The sequence below is a fragment of the Chenopodium quinoa genome, unplaced genomic scaffold (genome assembly GCF_001683475.1).
Source record: "Chenopodium quinoa cultivar QQ74 unplaced genomic scaffold, ASM168347v1, whole genome shotgun sequence".
Lineage (NCBI taxonomy): Eukaryota > Viridiplantae > Streptophyta > Magnoliopsida > Caryophyllales > Amaranthaceae > Chenopodium > Chenopodium quinoa.
Window position 1 is genome coordinate 1,187,027 of NW_018742393.1, and position 18,844 is coordinate 1,205,870.

The following is an 18,844-nucleotide window of genomic DNA, read 5'->3' on the forward strand; positions in this document are numbered from 1 at the left end:
GATTTCGGCTGATCTTATTTCCAAGATTGACCTAATTTCTACACTAATCCGTTAGATAAATATTTATCAAATGAGATGTCATATTAGATTTGTATTAAGATGTACTTTTTCCTTCAAAATATGAATTTTTTTTAATAATTTTTTAAATTTACAAAATTAAAGTTATTTTACCGATAAATAAACGCAAAAAAAAAAAAAAAGCAATCTAACTTGATCTGATTATTTTTAAAATAAATCGATATCAACTTAAATAAGTTGAACTGAACATAGCCTGTAAGAGTGACCCAATTTGGAGGTGATCAACTACGATCCGACTCGCTATCGATATCAACTTAAATCTAGCCCGTCCAATCCGGTCTCGGGTTTGGGCAAGCTAATTTTTTTTAAAAAAAATTAAGATCCCAAACCCAGCCCGAAAACCAGATATGGCCCGAATATTCACCACTATTTGCAAATGTAGACGTGAAAATTGATGTTAAGGCCCGTTCAGTTCGAATTTTTGATCACCTCTATGACAGTCACTCTTCATCGCCATTCGCCCAATGTCATCACCCAAATCCTCCTCATTTCCTAAACAAACATTGTCAAATGTCCCAAATCTAAAAAAAAAAAAAAAAAAAAAAAAAAAAAAAACTCTCAGAAATGCAAATGCACATACTAATAACAATCCACTCTCTTTCTCCATAAACAAACACAAACATCTTCTCTCTTCTTCTCTTCTCCTCCTCCCGATCTAAATCTCTTTCTCCATTTCTTCCCACTCTTCTTAATTTCCCCCAATTTGATTGATTTCTTTACCCTTAAACCCTAACCCTACCCCCAATTTTTCACTCTTTCCGCGCTAATCGATCGACAATGGCGTGCATCAAGAGCGTCAATAGATCGGCATCGGTGGCGATGTCGCCGGATTCGCCGTACTTTTCTGCCGGAACAATGGCGGGTGCTGTCGATCTGTCTTTTAGCACCTCCTCTAACCTCGAGATTTTCAAGCTCGATTTCAACTCCGATGATCATGATATTCCTATGGTGGCGCAATCCCCTAGCTCTGAGAGGTTTAATCGCCTTTCTTGGGGGAAAAATGGATCTAATTCCGAAGAGTATTCTATGGGTTTGATTGCTGGTGGTCTCATTGATGGGACTATTGGTCTTTGGAATCCTCTTCCTTTGATTAGGTATATGATACTTTGTTTGATCGTCATTTGTTTTTGCTTATTTTGGTGTGAATTGCGGAATTTCTGAATTGGGATGATTGAGTTGTTAGGCTATCTCAATTATTTGTGTTTGTGGAAAGTTGAATTGTTAAAGATAGCCCAATGTGATTAAATTGTTTGCTAGTTTCTTGTGGATGTGAAAATTATTATATTGTAGGATTTTGATTAAGATTTAAACTCCGAAGAATTGGTTACGTGCATCGATTTTCCTTGCATAGATGAAATGTGTGAGTGGTTCCTCAAGTTGTAGGTATGACAGGAGTTTTGGGCCTGATGTGGATCTGTGTATTTTAATGATGGGATTATCTATCTAGAGGTGTTGGGTTGTTTATTTTGTCTGGCGATTTGAAGCTCGGTGCTATGTGAAGGGGGATTGCTGTGGCCTGTTGGATGTGCATTGACACCAGTTTATCATTCCCAAGGTTGGCCAGAAGTGACTTGAAAATGGGAATTTGGTTTATTTGATGTATATGCATACTGATTGTAACGTAGGTTTATAATTAGGGAGTTTGACCTGAACACTGTTCGTTCACATTGTAAAATGCATCAGGAAATTCGTATTAGTTGTTTGTTGCTTGACAAGTTTTTATTCACATTATTTTACGTGACTATGAGTCTGTGATTTATGTAACATGGAAAGACTTTATAGCTGACTTGTAAAATTTCCTACCATTAAGAATCTTTGTTAGGGTGAAATAAGTCTTTTCAATATCATTGTCTGTATAGGGATTAATTAGTTGGTATATTTTGTTTGGTACAAATTTGGAAACATAGTCCATGGTAGGTCCAACCTTAGACGAGATTCACAAGGGCGGGGAGCGAATTGGGTAAAATTAAGGCAGTCTGGTATTTTATTAACAATAATATATCCGGTTAGAGTGAGCTATATGTGCCACCTTGATCATTGTCTTCTGGGTATTCAAAATGCTGATCTGGTCTAGCTGGGTGTTATATCTTGGTATTTTACCATCAATAGGTATCCTTTTCCTTTAGTGCTGTTCTTTGGCCAACCTGTTAGATGCTGCATTGCATGCTCTTGAGCTATGTGTTTGATACGATGAGATTTTCCTTCACTTGATTCCAGGTTGTAATACTATATGACTATATGTTGTGTAGATCTTTGATTGCTTGCAGCACGAATGCTTACACATCTGTTGTTTCGTTTCTTTTCTCCTTGGATTTTTTTTTTATCCATTTAGCTCTGAAGCAAGTGGTAATGCAGTTGTTGGACAGTTGACACAGCATACAGGGCCTGTAAGTCTTATATCTTGGTTTCTCATACACTATTTATTTCAGCAGGTAGCTTTTGTCTTGTCTTCACTGACATTTTCCTTTAAATTATTGTAGGTTCGCGGTTTGGAATTTAGTGCGCTTCAGCCAAACCTACTTGCTTCTGGAGCCGATGATGGCGAAATTTGCATATGGGATTTGGCATCACCAAATGAGCCTCGACACCCCCCTCCTCTTAAGGTATGGTCCTCCTTTTGGCTTTTTCAATGAGTTCAGACTTTAAGCTTTCTATGTCATAGCTTCTTGTAAGAGGCAAATGACCTTTAGTGGAACTAAAAAGTAACGATCAAGTTTGATTACGCTATGTTAAGTCACATTACCAAAACATATTATTTGATTCATTGCTCTGGATCATGACATCATTTACTATGTTTCATATGATTGTATCTACCTGTGTAAAAAAAATATTGGATCAGCCATAAAGCGGTTGATGTTTGCAGTTTGTGTTTCATTCTTGGTCCATGTATCTCCAGTGTGGTTGATAGTTTTTTTTTTTTTATTAAGAAATTTCTCATTTAAGCCTTTTTCTTTTCACCTTCTTGACATGTCTTCTCTACCCCTGCCCTGGCAGTCAAACTGTTTCTCCTGTTCATAACTATCTCTATTTGAAGCAGGGTTAGTATGAATATCTGACAGATAAGTAACCATGTGTACCTAATTAATATCATACTGTAACCATTCATTTTAGATTATGCCAATCAAGAGGCAAACCTTGTTCTTTGGTCCTAACTCCAAAATGTCAAAGTATTAGCTAGACAAATCAAATTTCTTCCATCAAGGGAGGGAAAGGAAATTAGAACAGAGAGATAGTAGGAAGGTGAAAATAGTGTGTCATGGCTGCAAATTTCCATGCAACTGCTTCATATGTTACATCACTACATGTTTATGACAAATATTGAGAATAATTGTACAGGGTACTGGTTCAGCTTCGCAAAATGAAATATCTTACTTATCTTGGAATGTCAAGGTGCCAATTATCCTGGCTTCTACTTCATACAATGGGCTAACTGGTAAGTAGGAATTTTATGCATTGTTTTCTTGGTCTTTCAGCCTTTGGGTGCTGCTCACTTTCTACAAATGTTCATCTGAATGTTGCTATTTTTTCTAGTTATTTGGGACTTGAGGAAGCAGAAGTCAGTTATCAGGTCAGTAAGACACTCATATATGTTATTTTCACTGCCTCTCCTTGACAGATTTTTATTTATTTATTTATTTTTATAGTTTTACGACTGACAAATGGTGTGCTGTTGCCATATGACAGTTTTTATTCAGATTCAAACCGAAGGCGCTCCTCTGTTTTGCAGTGGCATCCTGAAATAGCAACTCAGCTTGTTGTTGCGTCAGATGATGATAGCTCACCTTCTCTTAAGGTAATGCCTTTATACATTGTAATATATGAATTTGTTTTGAAATTCATGTTTTATGATATAATGCCGTTGCTGCAGCTTTGGGATATGAGGAATACTATGTCACCTGTGAGAGAGTTTGTAGGGCACACAAAAGGTAACCATCTGGTTTTGTACTCTGTGTTTATAGTGCTCCACAGCTGTTATTTCTTTAAATTGCATTAGGGTCAGGGTGTGCATAGTTTTAGGATAGAGTGGTTATTGACACCATTTTATCTACACTTTCCATGTAATTTAAAGCTGTTGTTCAATTCGGTAATGCTACTTTTAGAGATATGTTGAATATAAGTCCTCATTGAATATAACTATTTTTGTGCTGAGAATTAAAAAGTCCATCTATTCCTGCTTCCTGCGTTGTTTGCTTGCAGCTTTTAGAAAATTTGTAAAGATATGGTGCTTATTATGCTTATATCTACTTTGTTCTTTCCCAATGAAATAGGTGTAATTTCAATGGCATGGTCCCCCAGCGACAGCACCTACTTGCTTACATGTGCCAAGGATAACCGTACAATTTGTTGGGATACTGTTACTGGAGAGGTTTGACTTTTTTTTATTTACATATTTATTTATTTATTTTTCCGGACATGCACCATTCTCTTGTATAATCTGGTGGTTTCAGCTGATGTCAGTTTCTTATGCCTTGTGGTGTTCTTGTCTTAAACTATTGCAGATAGTCTGTGAATTGCCTGCTAGCACTAACTGGAATTTTGATGTACACTGGTACCCAAAGATACCAGGGGTCATATCAGCGTCTTCGTTTGATGGAAAAATTGGGTTGTACAATATTGAGGTATGTGCTTATAGCTTGTTCCGTGGATCTCCCTGCTTTGAAGTATTTGACCTTGTTTAGCAGAAGACTAGAAATATAAGATCTGGATGTAGAAATAACAAATCACTTGTAGATATATAAAAAGGTTTAGATTTAATCCATCCATTTTAAGATATAAAGGTGCTTTAGCTTTTTGTTTCTAGGTATCAAAACGCTATTCATTTTTACAATAGTGATGCAATATTAATGTCAGTTTATGATATGATTATCAAATATCAGTGCATTGTTATTATGTACCAATGCTATTTAATTAAATTTTACCAAGTTAATACGAGTAAAAGTGGTTAAATGTCTTCATTTTTGAACAGAGGATTTTTTTTACTCTGTAGCTGGTTTAAGATTTAAAATTGCAATCCTAACAGCATCTCCAATGGTAAGCTACGAGGGCCTTGTAGCTTGCAAAAAATAAAATATAAAAAAAAAAAATTTAAAAGTTGTTCACATGTCACAATGTGAGCGGAGTTTACTTGTCTCTTATCTAATCAAGCAACGTAGCTTGTTTGGGCTACAATAGCTTGCATGTTGCTCATTCTTTTCTTCTCCAATGGCAAGCATGTAGCTAGACATTTTATTTTTATTGTACTTATAATTAAACCATTGGAGTTGCTCGTAGAACCTCACAAGTCAGGGAAAATTGTATGGAAATAGTGCCTCATTTCAGTCACTTTAGCCGGTCTTATATTGATGTAGATTAGATGTAAGGATATTGCTGGTGTCATGAAGTTGCTTGACAACTGGTGTGTAACGTGATTTGAATTAGTTAAGTGCCAACATTAAATATGAAGTTCCAGTAAGTCATATCTCATCTTGCCCTGGGTTGCCTGGCTGAAAGCTTCTTGAACGAATTCATCCGAGTGTGGTTGTACTTTATATAATTTTGTAACTTTCTTTTGTGTTTTTAGCTTACTCTATTTATGGTTTTTCTATCTTCAAAGCATTCTCTTGCTGGACATATCATATTTCTTGTACCTTTTATTTGCTTTCTTGACTGACCTGCACTTTATTGATTTCTCTCCTTTTGTGGTTCATAGGCTTGCAATCGTTACGGGGTTTCAGAAACTGATTTTGGTGCTGGTATAATCTCTTGAATAAGCTTCTGTCCTTTGCTTGTAATGCTATTAGATCAGCCATAGTGTCCCTATTTTATGTTCTATAGGTTTTTTTTATATCTATTTCGGATTCTTATATTTAATCTACTGTAAAATTTATGCAGCACCCTTGAGAGCTCCAAAATGGTATAAACGACCAGTTGGTGTTTCTTTTGGTTTTGGAGGAAAGCTCGTTTCATTTCATCCGAAAGCAGCACCTGCTGGTGCACCAGGAGGATCTTCGGAGGTACTGACTTCTCCGCTGCCTTTATGCTTTATTTGTATGATTGCATTTGATAACTTCTTCATTATTATCTAGGTTTATGTCCATAATGTGGTAACTGAAGATAGTTTGGTGAGTCGTTCATCTGAATTTGAAGCTGCCATCCAAAAGGGAGAAAGATCTTCTCTGAGAGCTTTATGTGAAAAGAAATCACAAGAGTCTGAGTATGTTTCCGGGCTAATTATGGAGTTATCTATGTTTCTATTAAACAGGATGTGTTGTTGCTAATATATTTTTTTTTTTGGTTGGGCGTGCTCTTGCATATATGCAGGTCTGAAGATGATAGGGAAACTTGGGGCTTTTTGAAAGTTATGTTTGAAGATGATGGATCAGCACGATCAAAGCTTCTTGCACATCTAGGTTTCAGCATGCCAGAGGATGTGAAAGAGACTGTTCAAGATGAATTATCTCAGCAAGTCAATGCCCTTGGGCTTGAAGACAATGGTGCAGATAAAGAGGGCTTTGTAACTGAGAAGGAATCTGCTCCTTTCTCTTTTGACACCGGGGAAGACTTTTTTAATAATCTTCCTAGCCCGAAAGCTGAAACTCCAGTATCAAGTGCTAGCAACAACTTTGTTAGTGAAGCTGTACCAAGTGAGGCAAGTGAGGAGCCGAAACAGGCAGAATCTGATGTACTTGAAGAGAGTACTGATCCAGCATTTGATGATGCAGTTCAGCGTGCCTTGGTAGTTGGAGACTACAAGGAGGCAGTTGCTTTATGTATATCTGCAAACAAAATGGCTGATGCCCTTGTGATTGCTCATGTTGGCAGTGCCTCTTTGTGGGAAAGTACTCGTGATCAGTACCTGAAGACTAGTCGCTTGCCTTATCTCAAGGTGTTTTATAATAGTGCTTGTCTCAGTTTCCTTGTTATATCTTTTGGATCTGATTGATGGATGATATACTTATTTTAGTAATCTTTGTTGTAATTTTTTTTGTCATATACCTGAATTCTGAATGTATATTGGGGTTTGTTATGGCAGGTTGTTTCTGCAATGGTTAATCATGACCTCATGAGCCTTGTGAACACTAGACCTTTGAAATCATGGAAGGAGACATTGGCTCTTATTTGCTCTGTAAGCTACCTGACCTTCCATATATTGCTGTATATTTTATGTAGGGTTGCATAGGAATTCAGATAGCATAAAAAGATGAAAAATGCTAATAAGGCCTTTATACCTGGTATTTTGAATAATATATATATAGTAGTGTCCCCAGGATTGTTTTTTCCTTTTTTTTTAGCAAAATAAATTTCCTTAAATGAGTGAAGTATGACTTGGGCTGGTATCGTAGGAATATTGTGAACCATATGTACTTCAGTAACTTATGCAAGTATGCAACATGAACATTGTTGCTTAATTGCTTGTGGCAGTTTGCACAAGGTGAGGAGTGGACAACGCTATGTGACACACTTGCCTCAAAACTCTTTGTTGCTGGGAACACATTGGCTGCAACTCTTTGTTATATCTGTGCTGGAAACATCGACAAAACTGTGGAGATATGGTCGCATTGTCTATCAGTAGAGCCCGAGGGAAAGCCGTATGTTGATCGTCTACAGGTAATTTTTTTGCTTGTCACTCGCAATTGAAAGCGGTTTTCCTTGAACATTTAGTGATAAGTATTTCCATATTTTCTTTTTATATTTTTATTTTGCAGGATCTAATGGAAAAGACAATAGTTTTTGCCTTAGCCTCTGGACAAAAGCGATTCAGTTCATTCTTGTGCAAACTGGTTGAAAAATATGCTGAAATTTTGGCCAGTCAAGGGCAATTATCTACCGCAATGGAGTTCTTGAAGCTTTTGGGGGAAGATATATCTCCTGAGCTTGTCATCTTGAGAGACTGCATTGCATTATCTTCACAACCAGGTATATTAATTTTTTTAAAAACTTTTGGCCAATTTTCTGTGCAGGCAGCAGCTTTGGGGTTGTTGCTCTGATTCCTGTCAGTGCTGTCTTCTTTTTTCTGGGTGATGTGCTCTTTCTCTTTGGGAGAAATCATGTTGTGTTTCTGCAAGATACATGCAGTTTAGAGCTTTAGATCATAATGATGATAATTTTTTTTTGGAAGTGGTTTGTGGTTCCATTAATCCATGACCCTGACGACCATGGGTCTTCCTATTGGCTATTGCAAATGCTAAAACAATGGTTGCGACTAGTATAGAAGATGTTTCCAAGTTCTGTGATGTGAAAGTGAAAGTCAAATTGAAATCAGTCAAAAATCAATCTAATTTGCTTGAGCCCTCCCCTTTGCTGTGCCTGGGCGGTTTTTTTAAACCAGCTCAAGCATGGCGGGTGGTTTGCCGGCCAGCACATGTAGGGATTTAGAACTCAAAACACATGGCGGCTCTTGAGGTGAGTTGGACATAGGACCTATGTTACTTGGACTAGGGTATTTGTGTTGGACACAGTTAGGTGTTTAATTTGGCTATTTTTGTGAAACTTTTCCATCATATTGTCCCAAAGTCAAGTGACAAAGTGTCCATATCCATGTTGGAGTGACATGGTTACTTAATTGAAGTGTTTGAGTGACATAATTAGATAAGATGACGGTGGTCTCTGCTATATGTTGGCTTGGTTCCTTAGTAGGACGGCGTCACGCCACAAACTGACTGACCCTAGCACAGCCATGCCTGGGTGACCAGGTCTGCTTGACCGGTACATGTTTTTTTGATGAAGCATGGAGGTTCTGACTTAGCTTTCTTGGTTGCTGTCTACCTAGAAAATGGGGAATGGACCTGGAGGAGAATGGAAGAGGGAGAAATGAGATACATTATATCTTGGTTCACTTATTTTGTTCTCTTTTATTTTAAGCCATGTTTGCCAATGACCATATATGTAGGAGGGCCTAGGTGGCACTGGTTGGCTCATAGACAGAGGAAGAGCTGGAGAGCAAGATAAACCTAAAAGCACAAAGATATAGAACAGGGCTGAAGACAGCATTAAAGTAACTTATGGCTGAAACTTGGAGCTACTGAATATACTATGTGTAGTTTCGTTTTTCTGTTATTCTCTGTTGCTGTGGAGCCAGTAGTTCATGTTGTATAATGTGCTCTAAATGTTTGGTATTTTTTTTTTTTATTTTTTTTTTGTAATTTATCAGTTGGGGGAAGAATGTATTAGTTGCAACGAAATAATGAGGGACTTTATTGTGGTGAATGTTCCTGTTCTCTCATATATCCCAGCTTCCCTTTTTTTTATAATCGTTTTTGATACACATCATTCTTTTTCTAGAGAAAGAAGCAGAAAAGGTTATGACTAATGAGAATCCACAAGTGTCCTCAGGAGCTGTGTATGGTGCTGATCCTGGCAGTTATGGTATTAACAGTTCTCAACAATATTACCAGGTAATTTCCCTCACTTTCCTATGTTTGGTATATCCTTCTTACGGCACTGGCCAGCGTTTGCTTGCTATAACCAAACCAGCAGTTTATGTTTCTCTTATTTAACCCTTCCTTATGTGACAGGATACTGCTACAGCTCATGTCCAGCCTAGTGCTGGTCCTGGTCATTATGGTGGGAACTATCAGCAGCCTTATCAATATGATAGAAGCTATGCACCCCAAGCATCTTATCAGCCAACAACACAACCCAATCTTTTTGTTCCGTCTCAATTGCCACAAGTTCCTCAGGTTTTTTTTTTGGTTCATGACTCCTGGTATTGATAGAGCACACTGTTTGAGAATTCTGATGTTTGTTTTATATGCTCATTATCAGCTTGTCATGTTATTTATCTGTTAGTATATCACTTTCTTTTGTTGAAAACTAGAATTGAGATAACTATATACGTTTTTTTAGCCAGTTGCCTTTGGGTGAAGGGGGGAGTTAGTTATATATAAAAGGCTCATTTTACAGGTTGAGGAGTCCTATTGTTGTCGTATGATTAGTCTTTGAGTGATGATTGTTTCTTTTCACATTTTTAGTCTAAAGGCATTGTCTTCTTGTTGACTAGGCATTTTTCCGGTGACATTATTGATGTCAATATACCTTTTTCCTGCCTTAAACAAATGTTACCATTTTGATATTTGTGAAATGTATGGTTGGAAAAATATTTTCTTTGTAAGTTCTTGAATATAATTGAATTATGTTATTTAGACCATAGACATGCATACTCATGTGATTGGACACTGTTTTTTGTGCAGCTGGTTTTGCACAGATATAAATTTTAAATTTTTTAGAGATAATTAGCCTCCATGCTACACTATCTATATTTTCTTAAAGCTGCTAGACATTGAGCTGGTCATAATATGGATTTCTTTTGTTTTCGTTCTAGCCAAACTTTCCTCCCCCCGTCAGTGCTCAACCTGCTGTGAGACCATTTTTCCCAGCTCCTGCCCCAGCCTTGAGAAATGCAGAGCAATATCAACAGCCTCCAACATTGGGTTCTCAGCTTTATCCAGTCAGTGCATTCCTGTCTTGTTTCTTTTTCATATGAAGGGCTTGTTGAATTTGTCTTATTGTAACATTTGAAGCATGATGCAGGGATCTTCTACAAACTCCAGCTATCAATCTGGACCAACAGGACCTGGTTCAATGGCTTCTATTCCACCTCCCATGGGAGGTATCCCTGGTCCAAGGATGCCTCAGGTTGTGGCTCCTACCTCAAACCCAAGGGGGTTTATGCCAGTGAACAGCCCTACTGCTGTCCCTCATAGACCTGGGATGGGTTCAACACAACCATCAAGTCCTAGTCAGTCTGCACCTGCACAGACTGCTGTTGAACCTCCAGCTCCCCCACCAACAGTTCAAACTGTAGATACTTCAAATGTCCCTGGTAATTTAAAGTTTTCCTGTAACTAGATGTTCATTTGCATTAAGGCCGACCTTTGTAATTCTGTATCCCATTAACTTTAATTATATTCTTTGTTTACTATTGTTGCTTTTGTTCAAAGAAATAATGGTTGCTTAATCTTGTGATGCATTATTTGTATGAGTGAAAATTAATGGGCTAGAAGGGTGTCAAAAGTCAAACTTAAGCCATAGCTGGGTGAAGGAGATAAGCTGTATTTTTTTGTAATGTCATTTACATTTTGTGTTTTTTTGCAGGTTTAAAATAGTTAATGTAGTCTGTAGGAGTACATTAGTGGTTTATGATTTTAGAGTAAAGCTTATACAAGACCTTTAGTTTTACTGAACTGTGGAAAATTTGCCAGAAATTTCAGCATTTCATGTAGTCACTCTCGTTTTATTCTATAGAATCTATGAAGAGTGTTTCTAAGTCTTAGTTCGATGCTGTGGATAGGATGTGAACTTTATTGTGTCATAGACTTTTTTAGGGCTCATATACAGCTATGCATGACCTTTTTATGCTGATGATGAAACTTTAGTGTTTCAATTATTGTTCCTTTTGGAAACTTTTACATCTGTGATACTTTCATGGATTATAATGCCATCATTTGATTGTTTCAATTATTATTCCTCATGGAAACTTGTATATCTGCGTTACTCTCAGAGTCTCATGGATTGTAATGCCATCATTTGATGACATTTATTTCAATGAGCTGAGACTTGTTGTCTCTGTTCAAGGCAAGTTTACTTAGATATGAAACTGAGGCAACAAAACTTGATGTACTTGTATTTAATGCTATTAAGTAATCAAGCAAACATTCCAAGTTAGGTACTTCCACCATTGTAGGTAATCCGCAAAATTGAAATGTAAAAGTTTAACTCAACTGATTCTTGAATAACTGAATTATTTGTTTTTTTAATTGCTCTTGCAGCTCTCCAGAAGCCTGTTATTACTACATTGACAAGGTTATTCAACGAGACATCAGAAGCGCTTGGTGGTGCTCGTGCAGTCCCTGCCAAGAAGCGGGAAATAGAAGATAATTCAAGGAAGTTGGGTGCTTTGTTTGCAAAGCTCAACACTGGAGACATATCTCAGAATGCTGCTGAGAAGCTTGTTCAACTCTGCCAGGCTTTAGATAATGGTGATTATAGCACTGCTTTACAGATCCAGGTATCCTCTCGTTAACTGACTAAACTTATTCTGATATAAAGCTGGTGAAAATTACGATTCATTATTATGCTTTCATTTCTTGTTTCGGTTCAGGTACTCCTTACTACAAGTGAATGGGATGAATGCAGCCTATGGCTAGGGAATCTAAAGAGAATGATTAAGACTAGGCAGAGTGTGAGATCATGAGTTAGAACAGCGGAATCAGAATCTTGTCTATGTTTGGAAAGTTTACGTTGTGGGACTGATTTTTCCCTCCATGTATACAAGCATTCGTTTTTTCCTGGGTTGGGATATAAGAGTCTTTTTGTTACTTTTTTCAATATATCATAGGTCTTAAACAAAGCCCTTCGACTGTCTTCTCAGTGGTGTATTAATTTTTCTATTTTAGTTTTTTTGGCTTGAGGCAGGTAGAAAGGTAGATATCAGGACATCATCAGTACATTTCTTTAGATTGATTTACCCTCCAAAAACTTTTGTAGCATTATGACTTCAGGTTTCATCAAAATATTATATTATTGATTTCTTTTTCTTTTTACCTATAACGTGAAATTGATGGATACTCTGATATAGTGTTGTAGTTAAGGTGGCTCGATTTGGGTTTATGGACTTAGAGGTGTTATAATCACACCCGATCCGATCCAAAACCGATCTGAAAGATGTCCGATTCAGATTTTGACTTACATGGACATAATAAATTATTATAACTCAAGTTTAAAAATAGACTTGATCTCATTGAACACGACCCCGACACCTGAATTATGGTAGCTTGTCTGGCTTGCAATAGAATTTTTTTGATAAGAAGCACCTTACATTTCGCTAATGTCAAGGACAATTTCAATGTAATTATTTATTATCACTGCCAAATTAAGAGTTGCTTTACCAATTGACTGTTGGTGTAGTGGTGATTGGGACTACACTTGGTAAGAAGAATCGTGTGTTCGATCCCCCACAACAACAATTGGGAGGGGACTGGAACCTAACCACCTAGAACTGATCTTCGAATCCGGATTAGTCCAAAGGGTGAACCGGGTGAAACACCAAAAAAAAATTAAGAGTTGCTTTAAAAATTAAGTGATTTTCATTAAAAAAAAAAAAAAAAAAAAAAAAAAAAAAAAAAAAAAAAAAAGCTTCTACTTAGTTGTTTGGTATGAACAAAGCAAATATTTTTTTTTAAATTTTTTTATTTTTGTGGTGTACACGAGGGGCTAGGCCCTGAGAAAAAGCAAACTAAAAAACTAAACAGGAATTAAACGTGGCAAAGCCACTCCTACAATATCATCATGCAAGATACGTTCTAACTCAATAGGAGTGAATTTAATCACTTCATATTGTTGTTCTGGACGACACCTTGATTTGCTGCAAATGTATTGATTGAATTTGTGCTTGATTATAATGTTTTGCCAAAGAGATGGAACCGTTCAAACAAGTTTGGTATGGTTGGTGAGGAGTTCACCTTGTAACTTTGAGGTCATTAGGTCGAATCATCACTTTGCGGTACTTGGGTGGGTTGAGGATTCCTTAATTTCCCCTTAATTTTAAGTGTCGGCTTGCAAATATCAGACCAAAAAATCTGCAAGGGTTGAGGTCTTCCAAAAAAAAAAAAAAAAAAAAAAAAAAAGTAAAAGTGATGGAATCATTTCATATTTTCGTTAATGCTTTACCACATGTAACCTCACTCTTTAAACTGCGTTTTTATTTAATGTTTTATTTTTAAGATAAGCTTGCCATTAAAATTAATATCAATGTCGTGATAAAAATTAAATCTCCATCTCCAACTTCGATAGGTTGGTTGTAAATTTAGGAGCATGACAATCAACAAAGTAAAAATAAGGCCAAATTAGAAAATAACACCTGATAAAACACCATATTTTGATTATAACACCTAAACATTTCAAAGTTTTATTATAACACCTGCTAAAAAATAAAATTTTTGGTTTCACCACCTAAATGGTTATGACATTAGAGGATCTGTTAGTTGGGCCCACTGCAACGGCTATTTTTTTCAAAGTGCTTTATATATTTACGATATCCTTCATAAACGGTGAACTGTTGATCTGGTTACACAAAATTAGGCTTCACATTTTGCGAATTCAACAATCAAATTGCCGAAATTGTTTGAATTCAGCATCATTGTTCGGGGGAGGAAGATTTGAAATCAGGTAATTGCGTCAATACCACTGCAGAAAACCCTAATTTATCTTTCTTTAATGAGGTGTAAATCAATCTATGTTGTTGAATTAAGTGCATAATTCAGTTCGCATGTGGTATTAATCATGTAATTCGTACATATTTAGAGTTCATTGTGTGTTAATTGTCCTCTAATTTGCGAAAAAATGAAATTAGGGTTCATCGAAACCATAAATTGGGGGTTTTGATTTGTAGGACTGATTGTTTAATTCCCTTGGTTCAATTGTATTGTTTTTCAAAGTAGTAATGGTTTTGCTTATTGTGGATGGCGTATTGGTGCAGGAGATGTCTTTCATAAGTTCCTCTTCTTCAAAGGAGAAGAAGTGCAAGTGTGGTGTTCCCTTTGCGAAGCTTACTAGTTGGACAAGGGAGAACCCTGGTCGGAAGTTCAGAACATGCAAGTTCTATGATCGTGTAACTGAGAGTAGAGGTTGTAAAGCATTTGAATGGGTGGATGAACAAGATGGGACAGCCTGGCAAACAGAGGTGATTAACAATTTGTTGTTAGATAAGAAGCTGTTGAAGGGAGAAATTAGTGACTACAAAAGGGAAGTTGATGATCTTGGTGGACAGATGAGGTGTTTGCTCAATGAAGTGGACAGGCTGAAGATGAAATGCAAGGCTTTAAACTCTGACAGGAAGAAGATGAACAGAGAGATGCATGGAAGAAATGCAAGATCAGAGCACTCTGTTCTTTGTGTTGCTTTTGGGATTAGTTTGGTCATATTAATGATGCTAGTTATTGGGGGGTTTGTAATGCTTAAAGTTTAATTTGTCCTAAGGCATGAACATTAATAGTAATGCTTTTGTAATGGTTTATAAGTGGCAGTGAACCACTTTTGCAAACTAATGTACACATATTTGGAAGGAATGATTTAAGCAAGTACCTAAAAAGCTGATATTGCATTGAAGTAATTGAGCAAATTAGTTGCATTGCTTAACCAAATAGGCTGTTAAAGCCTAACACCAAAATATTACTTTAACAAAATAGGCTCCTTTAGCCTAAAACCAAAACTATAAGTTCAAAATATTGCATGCTAATGTTCAAAATATCCACCTAAAACTTAAGTTCAGAAAAACAACAGCAAGATCATTGAGTCAAATTTGCATGTCTGGAACTCTGCAGCTTAGCCCTCCTTGTCTGCACTCCAGTGTGCTGAACTTTGTCTTTGTTTGTGGGTTCAGGTTGACTGGAAGAGGGGGTGCTATGTTGCTTGGCTTTTGGCTGGCCTTGTTGACTTTATGAACCTTTCCTCTTACTCAGTGGTTCACAGCCTGGTTGCTCTTGGGGAAAAGTCTTGTTCCCAATGCTGCTTGGACCAGCCCCTACTGCACTTTGTGTTTTAAACACAAATAAACAAGTATCAACATCCAATTGCATCACAAAATCTAAAAGAAAATGAACAAGTCCCACAGCATACCTTCTTAGCAGCTCTGATCTCACTCTTCTTCCTTTGGTCAACTACCCATGGTGAGTTTAAAGGGGGCCTTCCTGCAGATCTCTGGTCAGTTGGTTCAGGTACATGTGGGACCTTGCAAGTCTTGGGATAGTGGCCAAATCCACCACAATTCCTGTCATCCCTGCTCCCCTCCTGTTGCAGATGTTCCCTCACCAGGTTCCAGCTTTCTTTTCTTCTGTTTTGGTCTTCCAGGTTGCACTTTGAAGGCTGGTGGCTGAGGCTCTGTCATGTTCACTCTCTCCCAGTGCTTTGGGCCTGGCATTGGTTGAATTGCAGGCTCATATGCTGCTCTGTAACTGTCCATAGTGTAATAGGGGTGGACAAACTGCTCATCATCAATTCTTTGATCCATTATGCATGCAAAGGCATGAACACATGGGATGCCTGTTAATTGCCAATGATAGCAGGAACAAGTCCCATTTCCCAAGTCCACTAGAACCTGGTCATCATTCAGCTGCACTTCAAACGTGTCATCCCTGGCAGCTTCCACAATGCAATTCCTTGACACATAGCTCATCCTTTGAAACAACTTATGCACATATGGAGTCATGTTGCTTGTGATTTCCTTGGAGTCCTCCCACTTCTCATTATTTCTCCTCATCATGTACCTCCTCATCCATTCCATTTGGGTGAGGATAGGTTTGTCTCTTGCATCTCTAATAACTGAGTTGAAAGTCTCACACATGTTGTTTAGTAACATGTTGGACTTGCAACTGTCACTGAATGCATGTCTACACCAGTGATGAGTGGGGATTTTGTCCAAGTAATCATAAGCCTCCTCATCAAGCTCCCTAATCTGTTGCATTGGTATCTGATACTCAAGCTACAAACACAACAAGACCAGTGTTCAGTAAATTTGTTCATAACAATCTAAGCTACACAACAAGAACATTGTTCAATAAATTAGTTCATAACACCCTAAGCTCATTGAATCTAGTGTTCATAACAATCCAAGCTACACAACAAGAATAGTGTTCACTACATTTGTTCATAACAATCTAAGCTAAGCTACAGACTTACAAGTGGTATTGCTCTTGCAGCACTCCAAAAGAGCTCTTTGAAAACTGATCCAGTGAACTTCAGCTTGAAATTTGCCCAAATGTGCCTAACACAGAACCTTGTCTCTGCATTTGGCACAAATTCAGATAGAGCTTCAACCATTCCCTGTTTAACATCATCAAAAAACAGTTATCACACTTCACAGAATAAAGATCAGGACACAATAAAGACTAGAAAAAAACAAGCAATTTTACCTTCTGCCTGTCTGAAATGAAGATGAAGCCTGATCCATCTGCACTCCCAAGGCTCTACATCAGGGATTCCAGAAACCAGACCCAAGTCTGCCTGTTTTCAACCTCACATGTTGCCCAAGCAATAGGGAAAATGCTGTTGTTTCCATGTTTGGACACTGCAACTAAAATCTGCCCTGGGTAAGCTCCTTTCAAGTGGCAGCCATCCACCCCAATGATTGGGCTACAACCCTTCAAGAACCCATCTTGTAAAGGCCTCAAACAAATAAACATTCTCATAAACAAGGGAGGCTCAGGCTGGTCAATGCCATCTACCACCACATTACAACCAGACCCTGGGTTGTATTTCATTACAACCTTCCCATAGTCCCAGACCCTTGCATATTGCTCTCTTGCTGAACCAAAAATTATCAACTTAGCTCTACACCTTGCGATCCAAGCCCTGTAGTAGGTCACTTCAACCCCCAGGTCTTGCAGCACCCTACCCCTGATTTGCTGAACCTTCCATGTTGGGTTAGTTCTGAACTCCTCAAGGTACCTCTCTGCAATGAACTCTGTAGTGACCTTCTTGTTCTCCCTGCTTCTCACACATCTATGCTCTAACTTCATGGTTTTTATTTGCCAAGTTTGCTGTCTAACTAACTTAGTAGCATAGATCTTGAAATTGCACTTCACTCCACCCTTGCATATACACAAAGGCATCCTACTTGTCTTTGTTTGATACTGACATCCACATATGTTCCTACACTGAATAGTAACCCTACTACTATCATTGTGCAAAAAATAGTATTCATACCTATTCTCTATGGCATGCAGTCTAAGAGCTTTCCTCAAAACAATGGCATTGCTGAACTTAAGCCTATTAACAAGTACAACAAGCTTAATGAAGTCAGTTTTCTCATTAAACCAAGGACTGTTGTCCTCTTCATCTGATGAACCGTCCAAGCTCTTTAGCTCATCTGATTCTCCCTCAATTTCTTCTTGCACTTGAACCTTACTCACATCCAAGTTCTCTGTCAGCCTTGACCTAGGATCCTTGGCAACCCCCTGATCATGTACATCAAACTGCTTCCCAAGACTTCTTGTTACCTTCTCCAAAATCTCTTCAGAATTCTGGACAAACCACCTCTCATCCCCACTGTCATACTCTTCCTCTCCAGGCTCCCAAGTTATGTCAATCTCACTCCCATCAGTTGAAGAATACTCATCTTCACTCCCAGCCTCACTACTATCCTCAAAAACCAATCCTTTAGCTACAGATTTCTTTTTCCCCTTCCCCTTATCCAACACCTTCCCACTACCAGAAACCCTTTCAAGCCTTAGCTTTACCTTTACCTTTCCCCTTATCCAACACCTTCCAACTACCAGAAACCCTTTCACATTTAGCTTTACCTTTCCCCTTATCCAACAACTTCCCTTTACCAGAAACCCCCTCACTCTTAGCAGAAACCCCTTCACTCCTTCCTATCCCCTTAAACTTTTCCTGTCTAGATCTAGGTTTAGGAGAATCTTCCCTTTCACTGACATCAGGGTCAGTTTTGTTAAATCTTGTGATCCTCCTAACTGGAACAGTCTTTCTTGAACTTTTCTTCCCCTTTCTCTCAGCCTTTTCTAGAGTGGACTGGGCCTGGACCTCATGTATGGGCCTTAAAGGTTCATCCGCAGTCACAAAAACTTCAACAGACCCTTCCCCATTGATTGTCTCTAACAGCCCCTTCACTTCCTCTTCATTTACTATTTCCCTTCTCCCTGTGTTAAAGGTCCTACCTCTTTGTTTATACCACAGTCTGTAGTTTGGAGGGACATGGACATTATAATGCACAAACCCATGCACAGCACATTCCCTCAAATACTGTACATCTATCTTATCCACTACCACATCC

General features: G+C 37.9%; 2 protein-coding genes across 2 annotated transcripts; both read left to right on the forward strand.

Annotated features, from left to right (window-relative positions):
- Positions 1-490: 490 nt before the first annotated feature.
- Positions 491-12,603, forward strand: LOC110702996 (protein transport protein SEC31 homolog B-like). Its single transcript, XM_021880757.1, has 22 exons — positions 491-1,172; positions 2,411-2,465; positions 2,559-2,681; positions 3,415-3,511; positions 3,610-3,646; positions 3,763-3,871; positions 3,947-4,004; positions 4,347-4,444; positions 4,578-4,697; positions 5,768-5,810; positions 5,950-6,071; positions 6,144-6,271; positions 6,379-6,943; positions 7,091-7,183; positions 7,480-7,665; positions 7,764-7,974; positions 9,340-9,452; positions 9,573-9,737; positions 10,379-10,504; positions 10,588-10,879; positions 11,826-12,064; positions 12,158-12,603. The coding sequence occupies exons 1-22, from the start codon at positions 856-858 to the stop codon at positions 12,248-12,250; spliced, it is 3,390 nt and encodes a 1,129-aa protein (XP_021736449.1). The 5' UTR covers positions 491-855; the 3' UTR covers positions 12,251-12,603.
- A 1,894-nt stretch (positions 12,604-14,497) lies between these two features.
- LOC110701863 lies at positions 14,498-15,497 on the forward strand. Its single transcript, XM_021879475.1, has 2 exons — positions 14,498-15,000; positions 15,437-15,497. Exons 1-2 carry the CDS (start codon positions 14,498-14,500, stop codon positions 15,495-15,497), a joined length of 564 nt encoding a protein of 187 aa, XP_021735167.1.
- The last annotated feature ends 3,347 nt before the right edge of the window (positions 15,498-18,844 follow it).